Source organism: Zonotrichia albicollis, chromosome 5 (genome assembly GCF_047830755.1).
Source record: "Zonotrichia albicollis isolate bZonAlb1 chromosome 5, bZonAlb1.hap1, whole genome shotgun sequence".
NCBI lineage: Eukaryota > Metazoa > Chordata > Aves > Passeriformes > Passerellidae > Zonotrichia > Zonotrichia albicollis.
Genome location: NC_133823.1, coordinates 63674711 through 63694761, shown reverse-complemented (window position 1 = coordinate 63694761; position 20051 = coordinate 63674711). Strand labels below are relative to the sequence as shown.

General features: G+C 48.9%; 1 protein-coding gene across 2 annotated transcripts; it reads right to left on the bottom strand.

Moving 5' to 3' along the window:
* Positions 1–148: 148 nt before the first annotated feature.
* SCARB2 (scavenger receptor class B member 2) lies at positions 149–17272 on the bottom strand. Of its 2 annotated transcripts, XM_074540412.1 has the most exons (13): positions 16855–17272; positions 11964–12121; positions 8555–8702; positions 7380–7568; positions 6678–6769; positions 6314–6433; positions 5427–5605; positions 5145–5263; positions 4428–4501; positions 3601–3652; positions 2859–3017; positions 2615–2685; positions 149–1576 (listed from the first exon to the last, which is right to left on the bottom strand). In XM_074540412.1, the coding sequence occupies exons 1-12, from the start codon at positions 16969–16971 to the stop codon at positions 2656–2658; spliced, it is 1437 nt and encodes a 478-aa protein (XP_074396513.1). In that variant the 5' UTR covers positions 16972–17272; the 3' UTR covers positions 149–1576; positions 2615–2655. The 2 variants fall into 2 exon arrangements, with proteins under 2 accessions (XP_074396513.1, XP_074396512.1); XM_074540411.1 differs by lacking the exon at positions 2615–2685 and having other exon boundaries at positions 16855–17269.
* Positions 17273–20051: the final 2779 nt, after the last annotated feature.

Here is a 20051-nt window from a genome sequence, read left to right as displayed (position 1 = left end):
TAAGGTCATGCACTGACCAACCTGTCCAAGAGATAAAATAACCCTGACACAAACCAGAGCACCGGAGGACAATTAGAGAATACCACGTTAAATTTAAGGAGCACACATTAAATCCTTATCAGGGGATGTGAAAGAGCAAGATGGAGGGACAAGGAGAAATAAAATATATTGACCTGACAACCAGGATGTCATTCAGATAAGCTGGATGGTGAAGTCAAACAAAGGAGTTCCCAAAACATCATAAAGTTCACAAGAATGTTTGAATAATGCAGGAAACACATGAATATGTGTGTATCTCAGTGATGTAACACTATAAAGATAACACTGTCTGTATACCCAGGGGTGTTCTTTGGCTGTTGGTCAGGAGCACCCCAGCCCTGGAAATATGGTCCTTTTTAAATACTATTATTATTAAACTTCTCAAAATTCTAAGCAGTGAATTCTGCTTTTCACAGTGGGCAGGCCCACCTTCCACGATCCCAGGCTGCTCCAAGCCCCATCCAGCCTGGCCTTGGACACTTGCAGGGATTCAGGGGAAGCCAGAGCTCTCTGCAGAATCCATTCAAGGGCCTCCCCACCGTCACAGGGAAGGAACCAAAGCAGCAGCCAGGAAAAAGAGCCCAAACCAAGCCCAAGCAATGCACACCCCAATGCTCCTCTTTAGAAGACAGTTATACACTTGGAACACACAGCTCACTACCTAATGGAAACATTCCTCCAGGAGAATATTCTTTTAATTGGGAAGGGGGGGAGGAACCTTGGTGACGTTTAACACAAGTTTCTGCTTGACAAGTAAAAAAGTGTCAGGAGTTCTCAGGACCCTGTCCATCACACGGAGGGGCGCTCTCATCCCACACATGCCAAGTCTGCATTATTCCCAGCAAACTCCCACAGCACCACCCAGCGGCTGTGTCTCCTGCCGCCCAGGAGCACGGCTGAGCTGTGGTGCCTGAAGCTGCAGAACAAAGCCCACACCCGAAGGATAAAAGCCTGGCTAGCAAGCAGAGTGGGAACACCGAGGTGTTCTGCATGGAGAAGCACTTCCAGCCGCTGGCTCGGTCCCACGCAGAGCTGCAGCTCTGGGGCAGGTCAGCTGCACACTGTGCTGTGACAGGAGCAAGGACACCAGTGACAACAGTGAGGACACATCACGGACAGAGCAGCACCCAGCCCACAGCCTGTGTGTCCCTGTCCCAGGGCCATCCAGGAGCCCATTGCCATTGGCACTGCCACCCGTGTCACTCCCATAGGGAACCGGGCCGGTCCCCGGTGCTGATCCTCTGTGGCTGCCAGTGTGGGTACAAACAGAGGGCAGGGCTGAGAAAAGCAGGATCCAGAGCAGTTTGCAAATGGAGTTTGGAAGTTGGAACATAGCTGAGAGAAAAGTCTCCTCCCTGGCTGCCAGTGCAGACTCCCTTCCACCTCTGTCCCACCAAAAGTGGCGCTGGACACAAGCGTGGCTCCACAGGGGACAGCTGGTGTTAGGTCAGCTCTAATCGCTTGCTCTCCAATCTCACAGGGGGAATGAAACCTACTAAGACGTCCTGATGAGTGGGGACCTCTCTTCTTCCGTGCTCTGCAAGAACAAAACCACAGCAAGTGAAACATGGCCATCAGAGACCTTCCACCATGGGAAGCCTCCAAGCAGGGAAAGGAAAAGCTCCTACTTCTAAGGACAATTCCCTCAAGAGAGCCAGGGTGCACAAAGGAAGCACCAGAGGGTGGGTGGCAGCTGTAGCCCCTGACACAGGAGGGAAGGCCAGAACCAGCCAGGGAGCACAGGAAGAGCTGCAGACTGCTGGATGAACTCTGCTTGCAGAAAAAGCAAGAAAAACCAAAGCAGGAAAAGCACAGAATGCAGGGGGTCCTTTGTCACTTTGACCCCTGCAGAGTGTTCCAGCACATCCAGGAGAGCTGGTTTGAAGCTGGGCATGCAGGGTGGAGCAGGAATTCCCAGGACAGGCCTTGGGACACCCTGGCTGAGCTGCTGACAGCACAGGCAGGCTCAGAAGAAAAGGAAAGGAAAAAGGACCAGTCTCCTCCTGCACAGGAAACTGAAGTGCATGGGGATGGGATGGCAGTGGGACCCACTGATCCAGAGGGCTTCCCCAGGCACAGAAGGAAGTTGTAAGACAGCATTTAGGGAACACCAAACACACGAGAGCACAGTAAGCCCACGGCAACTATGAGGAGAAAACAGCCTCCTAGAGAACCCAGGCTATTCCTCTAACCAAAGGCTCCACACTGGTGCCATCTGAGCCCTGTTATGGTGAAATGCTGGCATCAGCTTTCGCCCTGACAGGCACCTTAATGCCAGCGTGCTCATAAACAGATTTACAGGCTGTCTTGTAAATAGACAATAGCGGAGAATACTTCCTGCTGCTACTGCTGTCTGTGCAATTTATCTGTTCTTTGACCACAAATTTGCATTGTGATTCTGGAAAATAACCCACTGGCACAATGCAGTTCTTCTGCTGAGAACACTGACACCAACTAAATCTGTCCTCACATATGGTGGAGGTTTTGCATCTTATCCTTCAGGGTCCTCTAGACAGGCTGATTTATTTCACTACTGTTGGCAAGGGAATTGGCACAGAGACAGGACCTGCCTTACCAGGCTTCTCGGATTAACTCCGCTCCTTTGCTTTGGCGCGTTTATTCTGAGTCTATTAAAACTTCCCCTCCCTAGAAAGGTCATTCCCAACAAAAACAAGATAAAAACACGTGCAGAAAGACACCAAAAGATAAAATCAACCACAAAAAAAAAAAAAAAAAAAAAAAAAGAAAAAGAAAAAAAAAAGAAAAATCAAATGCAGGCAGATGGACAGCAAGCAAAGTCAAATGCAAGTGCTGCTTACCTCTTCAGTTATCCTCTGGGACCTGCAAGCCATCACGATGAAAACAATCCCAAACACAATCCCCAGAGCCATGATTACAAAGGGGATTCCAGTCACAACACTGGCTTCCAGCAGGACATGCCTGAGTTTGCTGGCAGATGCTTCATCAATCAGAACACTCTGGAGCAGAGAGAGATGAAGAGGAAATTGAAAAAAAAAACCCAAATCTTCATTTATTTCTGTGCTTTCTATAAGATCACTTTTGTGAAGGGCAGGGAAACAACACTCCCACAATTCTCCACCACTGTTTCACTGCTTCCTGACACACTTTCCCCCTAAAATTCTTCCAGGGGGCACAGGGATTAGCTAGTCTATTTCAAAGGAAAATAGGGATTTTTAACTTATGGTTTAGGAATGGACTAACACCAATTGATTCAGTGATCTGACTACAGCACAGGAATATTCACAGCAGATGACTCAAGAAAAGGTGTGATCTCCTGAAGTCCTGCCTCTGTCTGAGCACCCCTCTTCCTCATGGCCAACTCCCTTCAGTTTAAAAGGAGTGTCTGACTGAGAGTGTTAGGGAAGGCTAAAATTAACAGTACAACAAACAGCAGGAGGGTGTTAGTTAAGAAACAGCAACAGCTTCCTAGCTATTGCTGTACAAACAAGAAAATCAGCATTTTCTTTTCTGGCTGGCTCAGAGGGTATTTCTGCAAGCATTAACATGCCACAATGCTGGAAAGACAGCAAAACTATTTACCTCATTTATATACATCACTGGGAAAATCAGCGTTCGGATGTTGCCGGTTTCACTGCGTGGGAAAAAAAAATTATGGGTTTGGACTTTTCCACCTGAGGGTTGTGAAGACAGATTATACAAAACCAATGAAAGAGGAAAGTGTCCCTAAAAAACCTCTGGGCTGTTCCTTTTTGCTGTGTATTTTCACCTCCCTGCTGGAGTAGGACAATCTCAGTCTCACAGATGGATAAATTCTGATTCGGGAGTAGGGTGTATTTTGGGATTTGGTGGGCAGTGAAAGACAGGGATCCATCCAGGGCTCATTAGTAACTGAGTGACAGATTTGTGCCAGGCAGCAGGAATTGAGCTAAGCTGATGTACTGAAGGTTACTCCTACTTGTAAAACACAGGAACTATTGTCCGAGCCACATGGGCACAGCAGCAAAAATCCCCCAACAGTTGGCACATGTGGAATCTCAGCGCAGGCAGGAGCTGTGTTACTGTGACTGCTTCTGAGCACTGGGAAACAAGCCTGAAGGACACCCCTGAGTCTCCCAAGGGGACTGGGCAGATAAAATACTTGTGCTGTAGTTATTACAGCCAAGCTGCGCTAGGAAACATCAGGAGCAGTAGCTGCCATTCAGCATTCTTTACTCTGCAGGTGGAACTACAGAATCTGCTTGATCTGTGAGATGGGAGCATACTGTCCCTTAGAACTGAGATTTTATTGCACTTCCCTCTCTCATGCTTGCTCTCTCCATCCCAAATTCCATCAAAACACTGCAGAACAAATCATGCTGAACATCAGGTTAGATATGAAACTCCACCCAGAAGCAGAGAGCACTCACAAAAATTCAGGTAGTTTTCGGACATGAACGTTGACCTGCATCCGCTTGGCTGCCTGCAAGACGAGCCCTGTCAGCTGGGGAATAAAAGAGATCAGTGTAAAAAACCCAGTGAAGGTGAAAGAACAAGAACTGTGAGAATGCAGTTCTGGTACACACCCCGCAGCAGGATCTGCACCAGGTCTGAGAGAAGCTGTGGAATTTCCTCCTGCTTTAGCTGCACATAACAGCCCGGTGAGTCAGAGCACTGTTTCTATAAACCAGGCAGGTCAGTGACTGTGCTCTTTTCCTTGACCCACATTTGTCTGTGGGGGTGTAGAGATCACTGCTGTACTGGTTTTAGCTGGGAGAGAATGGATTTTCTCCACAGCAGCTGGCACCAGGCTGTGTTTTGGAGCCCTGATGAAAACAGTGTGGGTAATGCAGGGATGCTCAGTGATTGCTGAGCAGCCCTTGCACAGCTCCAGGCCTTTTCTGTTTCTCACACTGCCCTGCCAGTGAGTGGGTGGGTGGGGTGTGTGACATTGGGAGGGGACAGAGACAGGAGAGCTGACCCAAAGTGCCCAAAGGGATCTCCCATTCCATCCAGCATCACAGAACTACTACAGATTCCTTAAGGTCAGTGGGACTATGCCAACACCCACCACGCAAGGAGGTGACCTGAACCCAGGTGCTTGGATCCATTCACCAACAGAACCCTTGAAAAAAGGCTGCACTTACAGGATTGATGTCCAGAAAAGTCTCATGGTATTCTTTTTTGGGATGCATGCCCTCTATGTCCTCTACAAACTTTGGATCTGCCTGGTAAAAATGTGGAGCTGACAGAAATATTGGAGCACCTGGAATGCAGGAACACTGAGTCACCACCAAAACCAAAGGCCGAGCAGGACCTGGGGAAGCCCTGGAGGACCCCACAGCTCTGAGCAGTTTGCAGAGAGGGGAAGGGGCCCCTGTGGAGCCCCCAAGGGCAGGGGCTGTGGGGCAGCCAGGGCTGGGCCGTACCCTGCTTGCAGACGCTGACATTGAGCACACCGGTTCCAGGGCAGTTGCCGGCGGGCACGCAGAAGCCGGCGTTGGCCGGGTTCACCGAGGTGTTGGCAAACACCATGGAGGAGGGCACGAAGCGGAACGTGGGCACCCCGGCCACGGCTCCCGAGCTGTCGTACACCAGGAACAGGGACCTGCGGGGAAGCAGAGCAGGGCCAGGCCTGTCAGGCTGCAGCAGCGCTGAGCCCACCCGCATGTGTGCCCCTGTTGATGCCCCAGGTTGCGGTCCCACCACACTCTGAGCAGCAAACACACATCCCAGCATCCTGCTGCTGCACACAACAGACAGTCCTCACATCACTGCTGCATGTGGTGTGAGTGCTGGCACCTCTCCTGGGAGGGACCAGGAAAAGAACACAGTTGTGGAAGACAGAGCAATCTGACAGGTTCTGAATTTAGCCTAACATGTGTCTGTATGGATTTAAATAATTCCAGCTTGGGTTTGTTCTTCATGCACTAGGAAATCAGCAAGAGGGGACAGAAGGTGTTACATTAAGGAGGAAAGGCCAAGATTTCCTTGGTACATTTCAGACAGCATCACGTAAAGTCATTAATCTCAGAAGAGGGCAGCCTGGGTACTCTGAAAAAGCACAGCACAGAGGAAGACTTTGGAGGAGTTTTTGTCCAAGTTTTCACCTCATAAATCTTCACTTTGAAATAACACATCCTTAACTGCAGATTGGGAGGGTTTTTTGTAACTCTCATGTTCCCATCACAATGCAGAACACTGTGAGTGTTAAATGAAATCACAGGAGGAGAAGCACCAGCCTAACATGACACCTTGAGAGGAATGGATGTAAACACTCTGCTTTGAAGCCTGAGTGCCACCATCTTCTCCTCACCTGCAGAAATCTGAAGAAAAGATGTAAATGTTCTCATCCTTGCTGATCAGCGGGTGAAAGGATGTCCCATCTGTGCCATTGATCATGTTACATGCCTCTGTTGTCCACCAGCTCAAGGACCTGAGGAAAGGGAAGGAAAGAGGGCAAGGGCTAAAAGATGTCCCAGCAGCAGTCAGGCCATGCCAGCTCCTGGCCCAGGCAAATGGGAATCAGACCTGTACAGAGCCAATTCCTCTTGCCTCAGCTCTGCTAACAACAAAAGCAATTGAAATGGGTTTAAGTTGCACTTGCATTCTCTTTAAACTGGCACCAGGCAAGCAAGGGGCAGATTGTGACAGAGGCAACAGTACACTGAGAAACTTACTCTTTTCCTTTCCACTCCACAATCCTGGAGAAGTTCAGGTAGTTTGTCTCCCCACTCAGGAAAACATATTCTCCATCATCAGTTCCGTTCATCTGCAAACAGATGCAGGAGCTTTCAGTGGCTCCAATCCTCCTGTGGCACCTGGCTGCTCACTACAATGGGGTGGAAGGACTTGAAGCTGTCACCACTTCAAATCCACCCCGGGAGTGATGGACTGCCCCTGAGAGCTGTGCAGTTCATTGAACTCCACCCTGAACAGGAATGAGGTGGAAGTGACTGGGAAAGATCCTTACACCTCACAAACAAAGGAAATACAACACCTGATGAGCCTTTTCTCCTTTTTAGGGCTGCCCCTGAATAAAGAGTCCTCAGGAAGAAAATAACCCCACAGAAATAACCTCAGCACTGCAGATATCCCCATGAAGCAAGGACTCCCCTCAGACCAAAATGACATGGAGTGACCAGAAATACTGTGCAAGCCAGGAATGGCTCCAGCACAGAATTAACATCCAACTTCAGTCAATTACTAAGGAAATCAGGACATTTTTCTGGCAGTTTGCACACGTGGCTCCACAAAGCCCATGTTATTCAAGCGAGCACAGGCAATAGTGGAGGATGCTGTCCTTGGAAAGCTTATCCATCCCTCCCATGCAGTGCCATCACCCCCCAGGGACAACAGCAGCAGGTGCGGCCACGGGTTACCTTGCTGAAGAGCCCGAAGATGGGGTCGATCTCGGGGTGCAGGACGTGGATGGTGGAGAGCAGCCTGTCCTTGTAGCCCCAGAGCAGCTCGTGCACGCTGCGCACAGTGAACAGCGACTCCTGGTACAGCAGCAGCAGCACCTCCGTGGCAAACTGCAGAGGGGTCGACCTGGTCCACTCCATGGCAGTCTGCAGGGCATGGGAATGAGGCAGCAATGGTCACATTTGCTGGGCAACAAACCATCAGCTGCATCCAGGCACAGACACTTTCCACCGCTGCACACCCATTTTACCAAAATTCAAACATTTATTTCCTTTCCAGCTGACAACAGGCCTTTAAAGAGGTCATAACAAAAGGAGGGCATTCCTTCTGGGCTAACCAACCTGTGGTTCTTCTCATACTGCCTGATACAGTACATCACAGCCAAAAACCTGAAGGAGAGATAATCCTTACCACCACGAGGTGCCTGGGAGGAATTGAAAACACAGGGTCTGTATTGTCTGCAACTTTCATTAAGCTGAGTCCTATCTACTACTCATACAGGGCATTTCTGTATTCACTCGTAAAATCAGGCATTTTTGGAAATGCTGGGGACAAAGTTGAAATGAAGGAACCCTGCAAATGAAATTAAACCAGGATGGAGAGCAAAGGCTGAATGACACCCCCAAGTGTTTGAGTAGAGGCTGACTGCCTCTGTGACAGCTTGGGATCTGCTTGTTCTCATGCTATCCCTGTATAAGACCAAAATAATGGTCTGCCTGTGATCACCATGAGATTCTCTGTCACCTAGTTAGTGCAGTCTGGGGGTGCATTTTTTACTTTAATTTCATTCAGCTCTGTCTGGAACTGCTCTACTGTACTTTGTTTCTGGTTTAGGAAGCAGACTTGGAGGCAGGAATATCAGGCAGGCCTGATTTCCCCCTGTCCCTGGAGCGTGTGTCATCTTGCAGCACCAGGGGAAGGCACTGCAGAGATGTGAGGAGAGGGAGGAACAAAATAAGCCCCCCCACAACAGTCCAGCCCCAAAGTGAGACCAGCATCTGCCCAGGACACAAGCTGCCTCTCTTGTTCTTCCATCACATTCATCTACCACAGAGAGTCAGGATGAAGCAACACACTGCTCCTTATGAAGTGTGTCAGGATGAATTCCAAGCAGGAACAAAAGAGGACTCACCACTGCAGGGATATTTACTGTCCTGATCAGGTCCACTTCAGGGTCTCCCACTGACTTCTCAGGTTCAAATACATAAGTCTTTGGGTTTAGAGCAGACACTTTGGTTCCATTGTCCAAAAACTGGATGTGCACTCTTGGCCTGTATTCCCTGAAAGACAAGAGTTTGTTCTCTGACTGAGTTAAACAAATAGAGCATTAGTCACAGTTAACTTATGGCTGTTTTTCTGCTTTAAGCATGAAAGGGTGGCATTTTCAGTTCTTTGGAAGCAGATTCCCTCACTGACACAAACTCCCTGCTGCGTCTGCATGAGCTGAGTCAGACCTCATGGGGCATCTCCAGAAATGCCACCCTGAGTGCTACTTGCACTTTGTATTTTTGCTTCATCTTTAAAAATCTCAAAGGAAGGACAACAATTTCAGATGGCTCAGAAGGACTTAAAGGCACCATATATGAGATTGCCCTGAAGTCCAGTGTGAAAATGAAACTTTTGCCTCTGCTGCAGGCAAAATCCACTTCCAGAAAGACGCAGGCTGCGTGTCATGGGCCTGACCCAAGAACCCACCAGAATCCTTCTGCTGCCTTCAGAGCATGTGGCTTACATGTGGCACGACCACAGAACAAGCCTCATTTTAGTTCTTCTCCTTTAATTCTCGAGCAGGAATCCTGGGCACAACAGAAATTCAACTGAACTTTTGCTTTTCATTACCTGGAAGGTTGCTGCTGTTCCTGTCTAAGCACTCAGACAGCAGGATAAAACTCAGGATTGCTGACAGACCAGTCCACTTGGCAAGGAACATCAAATGCTACCTGCTGGCCCGACAAGAAGTCAATTTGCATTGCCATTAGCACTTGACCAACCAGGATTCTGCAGCTCTGCTGACACACACTCGTTGCTCCAGCAAACCCCAAAAGGGAAATGGCAGCAGACTGCTCACTGCCTGGCACATGCAGGAGGGGAAACTCCTCCTGTTTCCTCAGCCTGCAGTGACTCAGGAGCCTGTTGACTTTCACATTTGCCTGGGCAAATGTCAAGTCACACGATGTGAGGGAGAATTGTTCTGCCAGATGATGTACTCTGATGTTCTGCATCCAATTTGGATTGAAATTCTGTCCTGGCTGCACTGAATCCATCAGTGCAGCTTCACAGCAGGCTGCATTACTCTGGCTCAGCCTTCACATCTAAGGCAAACTGGAAAAGCCTGTGAAACTACTGCTATCAGAAACCAGCCACTTCCCATCTTCCTTACCCTAAGTGTCTCTCCCACTCCCCAGCATCCCTCCACCCAGGAACATTTGGCAGGACCCTCTTGGACAGCAATCTATTTCATACCCCGGGGCTGGAACTGAGGGGATGGAAATGGACAGCTGTGAAATGCCTTCCTAAAATAGGCCAGGAGTAATCTGAGACACCTCTCCAGCTCTGGAGAGGAAAATAATACTCCCTGATGAGGGATATGAGTAGGACGTTACTAAGGCTCTAAGATGTTGAAGTTAAAAAGTTGTAAATACGTGCAAGACCAGATAATATTCCAGTGCTCTTTTGGGACTCAGCAGGCTTGGGCAGATAGGCAGCTTGAACTTTGTAATTACTTATTTTACATGCTGCCACTTCAACTTCCAGGATTTAAAAACACCAGCACTACTATGTTTTTGTTACAGAATCTGCCTGAAGTGCTTTACACTGTATGCTGGTGAAAAGTCTGAGCTGCAGAATGAGACTCTCTGGAGCCCTCCCTGTCACTGACTGGATTTTTTACTCTCTGCTTGTCTGGCCCAGTTCACTCCCAGCCCTTCCCCAGCCTTTTTTTTTCTAAAAACACAGAGCCATGCACTTCACATTAGTGCATTTTGGGAGTTCTGCCACGTGCTAAGGCTAAATGAGGTTTCAGTGCTTTGCCACACAGGGCCTGTGGAACCAGCTGGAATGTGCAGCCTCTTCCCCTCCCTCTCTGTCCCCACCAAGAACACCTGAGGGAGGGCTGGTGTCAGGGACCTGCTTGCAGGCAGCCCTTGGTGTGGGATGCAGGGAAAGGCTTTCCCAGCAAAGCAGCAGCTCAGGCTGGGCCTCCCCTGGGGCAGGGCCCAGCCCCAGCCACCCTGCTGAGCTCCTCCATGGACAAGGTGCAGCTTCCCAAAGCAGGCTGTGTGGGACACCCAGGAGGCACTCAGAGCTAAGGAAAGGGAAGGAAGCTGGCAAAGAGGACTGAATGCCAGCCTGTGTGAACCCTGGAGCTGGTCCTGTTCATCTTCCTGACACTGAACACATTGCTGACTGATGCCCAGCATTACACTACACTACACAGACCTGAAGGAAAGCTTGAGAACTAAAGAGCTTGTGGATCATCTTTTCTCCAGCTCTACTGGCTCCTGTAATAGCAGGGATTTTGCCAAAATACCACATGGAGTTTGCCAGGACTAAACAGACACAGGTCTAGAATGCAGAGGAGACAGGGGAAGGGACAGTAGGCAGGGGGAGAAGGGAAGCTGAGCTGTGGGAAGAAGGAAACTGAAAGAGATAACACAGAAATCGAGGCTACCACAAAGGCTTCTGCTTTCATTCCAGGCCTTTTTCAAATACCAAGAGATTCTGATAATTTTGCAGCTTAGGTACAGGCAGTTCCTTCCAGCACTGAGCCCGTGCCCAGCCTGGATGAGCCTGTGTGACCAGAAGTGAGGCTGACAGTCAGGAAGCCACCTTCTTGGTGTGGGGACGAGTTCCCCATCACAGCAGGACTCCCAGGACCACAGTCCTTCCTGCCACAGGCCTGCTCCTGGCTGACATGGCTGCAGGCAGCTGAGCACATCACAGATCTAAAGGAAAACTCGTTTGTAAGGGAGTCAAATCTCTCCGTGCCATACAGGACACCTCTAGGAGCTGGACAGTATTTAACATTACACGTGGCCTCAGTAAATCCATCAGCAAAAATGAGAGATAGGTTTAAAAGCTAAGCAGGTGTTCCAGTGAGGGTTGGCTCAGGAAGACCCTTTTAGTACCACCCTAAGTGTTTTTCTGGCCACATTCCACCCATGTGGGATGGTGCAACTCCAGCTAGGAACCAATTCCTGAGCAAGCATGAGTCACACTTTTGTGCAACACTCCACTCTCCCTAGCCTCCCAAACATCACCCAGCTCACAAGACAGCAGGCCAGGATGCATTAACTTCCTCTGTGTCCAGCAGTGAAGAACAGCAGCAAAACTTGGTCCAAAATCTGACAGAAGTCACTGGCCTCATCTGAAAGCAGCTGCAAGTGTCAGTGCTGTCTGTGTGGGCTGTGACCACGCTCCCCTGGATAAACCTGCCCTCACACATTAACAACTAGGTTTTCTCCCAGAATGGGACCCCAAGCCTTCTGGATTCCTCACACAGCAGAGTTCTTGTGGAGTGTGGAACTCCTGAAAGGTCTTACCTGTAGGTGTATGGTCCTATCTCCTCCACGAGAGGAGTGGCACCTTGCAGCACTTCCAAAGGATTTGTCACATTGAAGAAGTAGAACTGCATGTAGACTGGGGGGGGAGGGTCCTCCCAGGCCTCAAAGGTTTCTGTGCCATTCTTCAGGACTGTTCCCTGAAACAAGAGAAAGGCACATCAGCTGCTGGTGCTATCATGCTGCATGGCACTGACAGGCGAGAGGAATTCCATACCCTGGGAACAAGCACAGGCAGTAAGACTCGAGAGAGATCCCAGTTCTAGATCTGCTTTACTTTGGAGCAGCTCACTCAACATCAACCAAGCCAGGCACCTGCTCTCCTGGCCACAGGCCAGGGGCAGCACTGCTTGGTTTGTAGTTCTACTCCTCCCCACAGACAATTGTGCCTGGCATTTTTCAGAAGGGAGACTGACCAACTACTACTCAGCAATCCTGTCTCCTTTCCTGCATCAGTAAAAACCTCCACCTGGTGCAAGACACCACAAAACGTGCCAACATTACAGATAAAAGTACAACTCATTGCTGGGAGGCCAACAGAGTGCTGGTCTTGATGATTTCTTTGCCCAAGAATGTCAGATTCCAACACAGCTGTGAGATTCTGTCTCCAAAGCAATCAGACTTTATTTTTCGGTGGCCTGAGAGCAAAACTGTGAATGTCAAATTGCTTTCACATAGGCACTCTAGGATTTGTGTCTTTCCAAGGTCTTGGAATAGGGGAAAGATTGTTCTCCCTCTGTCTTTAATTTCTTTCCTACAGCCGTGTCAGCACCTGCATCTTCAGACTCATAGTGTGTCAGTCTATTTGGTAACCAAGCTATAAACCATTACTTATAACAGAAGCACTTAGGAAATGAAACACTAATTCCCTTACCTCAGTTATACCCCTTATCAGTATATAAACCTTACATGGAAAGTCACAACCACACCTGTCATGTAGAGCTCTGCAATGGACGTCTCAATCTCTCACTTTATTACTGTTCCATTTTGGATTAAATTCACCCCATTTATAAAACATCTCCACCACCAAAACAAGGCCTTTCATGTAGTTATAACTCTGGAACCGCTGCAGTGGTCACACAGAGAAATCTGGCTGGCAGAGGGAATGTTCGGGAGTAAACACAAAGAAAACTCTATCTTGAAAACCACATCACCTGTAGGCGGAAAAAAGGGAGGAGGGAATGATTTGCAATTAAATGGGTCTCATCAACACTCATTCTTTTTATTCTTCTGAGAAAACAAGTGAAATATTGTGAGTGGAAGCTCAGAAGCAGAGCAGGCTGGACAGATGCCAGCTTGTGGTCAATGTTCAGGGAGTCTTATCAGTCACTCTTGCCTCAGGACTCATTCTTGGCCTTCCCACTTAAGGAGCTGTTTTCTCTCCATGTAGACTTTAATTCTGAGGGATGAGATAAAGAAGACTGTTTCAAAGACAAACTTGTTGGCAGGAGCTTGGCATGGCAGCAGTAATGCTGAACAGCAGTGAGAGCCAGCCCAGCTGGTGGCACTTTGCACTTGCAGCATGCTTTCCCCATAGGATTAAATCCCATTTATTCTGTGTGCACCTCAAAATTTAATGTGTTTCAGACACGCTTGAGGAGCTTGGAGCATTTGTCTGGAGCTACCAGCATCTCATATATACAATTTCTTACACAGGCTGATGCTTTTGATCCTGATTTCTTATGATTTATGCCAAGGAGACTCATCTCTGTATTCACTGGTCATATTCATTCCAGATTTATTTCTTGGATTGCATGGCACAATTTGCATCTCACACAGAAATTAAGTGTCTATTTATTATACAGTGACAGCAAACTTGTGAGCTGGATTCAGAGAGACTCCCAAAAACTGACAAGTAACGAAACATGGTAAGCTCTTTTCTTCTGATTTTCACCAAATGTTACCAGGGGTATTTCAGTCTATCACAGGATATTACAAGGACATCAGAGCTTCTTCTTTCCAAGCGGAGTCCACGCTCATTTCCAGTGTTCCAAAGCAGCCTTCCTGCTGACTGTATTTATCAGCCAGCCCTGAACCCACAGCCCTCTCATTTGCTGCTGTTTCCTTGCCTTGACTGTACTTTACACACAGGAAATAAACAGGGAGCTTTCCCTCCCAAATATAACAGCTACTGGCAGTGATGGTGGGAGCAGGAAATGGTACTGAACATTCCTGAAACCTACACAGAAAATTTAATTCCTTTATTTCATTTTATTTCTTGGAACCTCTAAACATTTTAATTCAAAGACGCACTTTCATGCGTTCATCTATGACAGAGTTTAACTGCACCTTGTTATGGTGGTGGGGTAAGTGTTCAGACCAGCATGAACAGACCTCTCTGGGAATGGCCTGCCCCGAAGGAGCCTCCCAATGGATCCTTCAGCCAGGCCTTCATACTAAACTCTCCTGAGAGCTCCAGTGTTTTGCATTAAACAACAACAGCAAAAAATTATCAACACATCAGCTACATCAAAGGAGAAAACATCTTCCTCATCCTTTTGGGCCTCAAACATTCCAGCCAACTCAGCTCAAGAGATGGCTGGTGACAAGTCCAGTGGAATTTCAAGGGGTGTGAAGAGTGTTTTCTAAAATTCTCAGCCTAAGGGATGTGGTGTGAAGGAAACACCTGGGCCAAAGGACTGACTGACTTCCAAGTCTGAAATGAGGAGCTCCAAGATTGATTGTGTGTGTGCATATATATATACACATATATATATAAATGTATATAATATTAGGTTGTATTCTCAATTGCACACCTATGGCAATAAATACATCAGCATCTCTCCATCAGAGAGCACAAAGCAACACCACTGGCAGCTGGAATGCCTTTCTCCTGGGGAAGATTCATCCTTGTTCATTACTGATTTTTCCCATGACTCTCTAGAGTTTCAGGTGCTAGGCCCTGATAACAAACAGGTTTTGGAATTCTGCTTGGGATGGCACGTTTAGTTCAGAGAAATTTTAAAAAATTGCAAACAAAGAATAAGTTGATGAGATTTGAATGTCTTCTGGGAAAAGTGCTGCCAGTGTTCTTGTCACAACACATCTGCCCACTGATTTCCAAGGGGATGTGAAGTCTGACAGCAGGCTGGATTCCCCCTCTTCCCACACCTTCTCTGTATCCCAGACCCTGCCATTGGCTGGAAAGGCTGCTGCACACAACCCCCAGTGAAAGCAGAGCCATCCTCAGCCGTTCCCAGGTGCTGGCTGTGGAGATACCGGCGCTTCAGCTGCTCCAAAACGCCTCTCCACTCCAGCTGCACTTGAGACTGCAAAGGACGTCTGGAAAGCCCTCAAAGGAACAGGGACTCCTCACAAAAGCTCAGGTCTTGCCCATTCCAAAGGCAAATTTAGATTTGTCTATTTGCACAAGATTTTCTAAGCTACACATGCGGTTATGCAAGAGACAGCAGCTTTCCCAACTACACACAAATGAGGGGAAGCTCACGTGGGACGAAGCAAATGTGGAGAGCAGCCAGCTCAGCAGAGTGACAGGGAGCAGCGTGCTGTGGGGCTGAAAGCTGTGCTTCCCCAGCCCGGGGGTGTGGCTGCGGCAGAAGGCGCACCGGGGAGCTGGCACCCCTGGCAGGGAGCCGGGCAGCGCATTCCCTGCAATCCAGATGTGTGCCAGCACGGGCTGGAGAGCAGCAGGCAGCAAAGAAAGGCCTGAGCTCTGGAAACTTTATCCTGCATGACTGCAAGCCTGCTGAGCGAACAGCAAGCGGCTCTTACATAAGTTGCTCCGAGGAAGGAGCAGGCGGCCGGAGATAATGCGCGTAAGGAGGATCACGCCTAATTCCCGACAGTCCTGCTCCAAAGCACTGCTCCCACCCCGCTAACAGCAGCGAGAACACGTGGAAGCAGAACTTCTGGGGTGCAGGGGAGGGCAGGCTCCTTCCCAAGGAGAGCCAAGATCAGGGGAATGGAGCTGTGTTTCCAAGTGGCACAACCTGCTGTAAGCTCAGTGCCAACCTAAACCAAACCGATTTGTGGCAATGCAGTTTCTATGGTAGGAAATGCTCCCTGTCAACAGCCCAGAGGAAAGAACAGTAGGTTAGGAGATCACAGATAATCTGGTCACCACTTAGACAACAGCTCTGGACAAATCCCTTCATGGGTTAGCGTTCCTGGCTTCTCTGTCAGAATAAGAGCTAAGATAATATTCCTCAGATAAATAAATAATTGTTCATTACAAAGGAATTCCAAGAGAGTTACTAACACAGCTGACCCTTCCCACTGGGCCACTGCATAAATGCACAGAGCCACTCAGGGAGAGAAACAAAAGCTTAGGCAGGGCAGGAGCAGTGCAGGCCTCTGCATCCCCAGCAACACCAGGATGGGTGTCCCCGAGTGCGGAACAACCCGGTGAAATGCCTGGCTGCCATCACCCAGCCTGGGGAACAGGCTGGCAGACACCACGTGTTCCAGCCCACAGCACCTCTGGCCCTGCTCCAGAGGCACCCGTAAATGGAGCAGCAGAACAGGTATGAGAGCTGCAAGCAATTTATGATAGAGATGTCAAAAAGAAGAAGTGCTTCAGGTGCCTCCTGCTCCTCTCAAGGACTGCTGCTCTGGAGAGGACTCCTTGCTACAGCTGCTGCCCCACAGTCAGCAGCTGCCTCAAGAAGAGATTTTTACCCCACCCTCACCCGATTTTTACTCAGCCCAGGGACCAGTGCAGCCTGAGCTCCATTCTGAGCCCCAACCCAGCCGGGTGGGGCTGGGCAGGGGGGGTCCACGGCCCAGGGATGCTCCTGCCCACTCACCCATCGCCGCTGCAAGGAGGCAGCCAGCCCCCACCCTCCCTCGGCTATTTTGAGAAGGAATAACCCAGCAAACCAGGACCGAACCGGCAACGCGGCAATGCTTTTACCTGCTTCACCTGCAGATCCACCACTGTCTGGAAGACGTGCGCGACCAGCAGCGAGATGCTGGCGATGAGCAGCGTCATGGCCAGGACCCCCACGGTGACCAGACACAGCGACTTCATGGCTGCTGTCGCCGCCGCTGCCGAGCAGGGAGCGCCGGGGCTCCGCCGGGCTCGGGCTCCGGGGGCGGGCGCACCGCGGGCCCCGCCCGCCAGCGCCGGGAGCAGCCGCCGCTCCCCGCCCTCGGCGCCGCAGCCGCCGCTGGGCCGGGGGTGCTCTGCTGTCCCGGGGGATGGTCTCCCGGCTCGCCGGGGCCGGGACAGCGTATGCCAAAGGAACGGGGCTGGTTCCTGCCCGCAAGGACTCCTGGCACAGCCGGAAGGCTCCTGCCCGCTGGGGATGGCGGTGCTGGAGCGCCCCGCTCGGTGCGGCGGGCAGCGCCAAAGGGCGCTCTGCAAAACAAGCGGAGCAATTCCACAGCGAGGTTAATGCGGCAAAGCTTAGAGGCGCTTCGCGCTCCCTTCAGACTGAATTAGGCATGGCGGGGAGCGGGTTCTGCCACACTTCAGTGCAGTTCAGTTGTTTAACTAGGTTAAACCGCTCTTGAAAAAAATCAATCACATCAATGTACCTGCTTTTTCAAAAGCCAGCGTGTGAGATGTAAAGCTGTGTTTCATGTCAGGTACAAACAGGCGACGTGTGTATTTGTGAATGCGAAATGTGTGGACCCCGACAATGGAGAGCTGTGAATTATAATAATAACTGAGGAAAATAAAGCATGGAAAAAGGCCTTTGAACCTATCTTTTGTTTGCAATTAACCCTGGTTGATTTAGGAGCAATGGAATTAAGGTGTTAAAGATGTTGCTTTTTGCTTGCATTTAATCCACAAAAAGCTCTGCAATAATAACCTTCTGAAGTATAATTTTAGAATATTACTTGTATCCTTGAAACTATACCTTTGGAATATATATAAAGGAAATATGCTTATCTCACTCCTTATTGAAGCAGAGAAAAACAGCTTGAAAAAGGAAGATGAACATTACCTCAAGGATTTATGGTTTTGACCAAAGAGAAGCTGGACATCACTGTTATGAGATTTAGAGTCTCTGCAATTAAAAGGTGGACACACATCTGGGGAGCTGGACCCCACTAGATGGGCTTTGTCTTTCTTCTTTCGGAAACTGGACCGTCACCATCTGGGGATACTCCTTTGAGATACATCCTGAGAAAAACTAAATCACTGTAGTGTGTAGAATTGTGATGTAATAAGTTGGAATAAAAATTGCTGATGAGTAAAAGATTGGAAATAGAAACTGCAGAAAAAAAACTGATGAGTACCCCTATAAATACCTGTAACCATCAATTATTGGTGTGCCGTTGGACGGAAAACTTCCCCCACTGTACCCAGTGCTGTATTGCTCATACTTTACCATATTAATTAATAAAGTGATTGCTGCTTGAATATTGGCCTAGTCAAGCTTCTTATTCATAACAAGCTGGATGTTCTGCTCCACTTCCCCACCCAGCACTGCCTGCAACAGAGCAATGGATGTCATGCCAACCCCCGTCCCCCACGGCTTTCCTGTGGCACAAGAGGAAGGCAAGCCCTGCAACATGGCGCTGCCATCCCACGCCCCATCAGCAGCACCAGTGTTCCCTCAGTCACAAGTCAGCTCCCTGTCCAAACTACGAGGCTGGCAGCTCCCAGCTCCAGCCTGATCCCACTAATGCCTTCCCGAGCAGGAGGGCAAATGGCCTATCAGGTGGATTTCCTGCTAGGATGGACTGAAGCATCTTCCCTTAGAAAGGCTTCTTCCTGTAATTGTGATTGCAGTAACAGTGTTATGTTACTGTGTGCCCTTTTGGATATTTTTGCTTGTGAGAGGTTCTGAGGTCACATGTCACAGCTGTTTGGAAAACCAGAATTTTTGTGGTTCCACCCATACAGTTAAATTTCTTTATTTTTTGTTTTTTTAAAGGTTGTTCTGGCAGCGTTCTTTCATTTAGCTTCTCATTCCAGAGTGGTGTTCTCAGCCCTGTTTCATCACCATTTCTCCAAAAACCAAGAACCAGAATACATAATTAGAATCTGGTTTTGAAGATTAATTTAACTAGAGCAATAAAATATTCCCCTTAGAAAGAATTCCCACAGAAGAGTCTTTCTCTGTAAACCATAAACGTACCCTTCACTGTAAAATATTTTAGCTGAACCCTGGCACAGATATTTATAGATCAAGCAAAGACTCCTACAGAATTTTGGGTTTGGTTAACTCAGCTTTTTGGCTTTTTCCATAAAAATCTACCCATGTGATGCATAGAATCACATTGTTTCTCCATACAGATTTTCTAGATTCTCAGTGGAATTATTTTCTTTATTTTGGCAAATCATTTTACCTTTGGAAGCCAGGGAAGTGCTCAGCAGCCATGATACACGGCAAACACTCCCTTGAGGAGTGGCTCCAGCTCTGGAGTGCAGCCTGGGAATGCAGTGGGTGCACTGCTGGCTCAAGGCACAGTTGTGTGTCATAATTCCAGATCTCTGAAACAAGCAGAGGCATATCTTCCCTTTCCAGGACCATGATGGTGTTGCTGAGACAAGAGGCAGACAAGACCCATTCTGGAAAGCATGGATACAGTGAAATTGTCTTGTCCCATGCACTGGGAATATCTTGAATAAACATAAAAAGCCAGATTTACTGAGGTTGTGATGTGGCTCATTCAGTTTGTGCAACACCAGGTGCTCGGCTCCTTGGAGTCTATGCAAAGCAGGAAAAGCTTGTAAGGGAAGGAATTAGGAAATCACACAGCACAGTGTCAGCCAAATCAGACCAGATCCCAGAAATCCTTAATCCTCTTCCTGGGGGTTAGCAGCTGTCAGACATTTCTCCAGAGGATGTTTGATGCTGCCCAAACAGGGCTGGAACAGCACTCAGGAGGGTGGGGTACTGCTCCTGGTCTCTCTGTGTCCATCCCTGGCACTTGATGGATCTCTGGGCTTTGACACCTGAGATAGGAATCGTGCTTGCCCTTACTTAACCACCTGCCACTGCTGACAGACCTGTTCACACCCTGTCTGACTGCTTCACACCCAGGCCCTGCTTCCTCAGGAGCTGTGACCTCAGGGCACACACAGACACCAAACAGCCTCTCCAGGACTCAGAGCAGTTTCACCTCAACACTGAAAATGCAGCTGTAACAAGA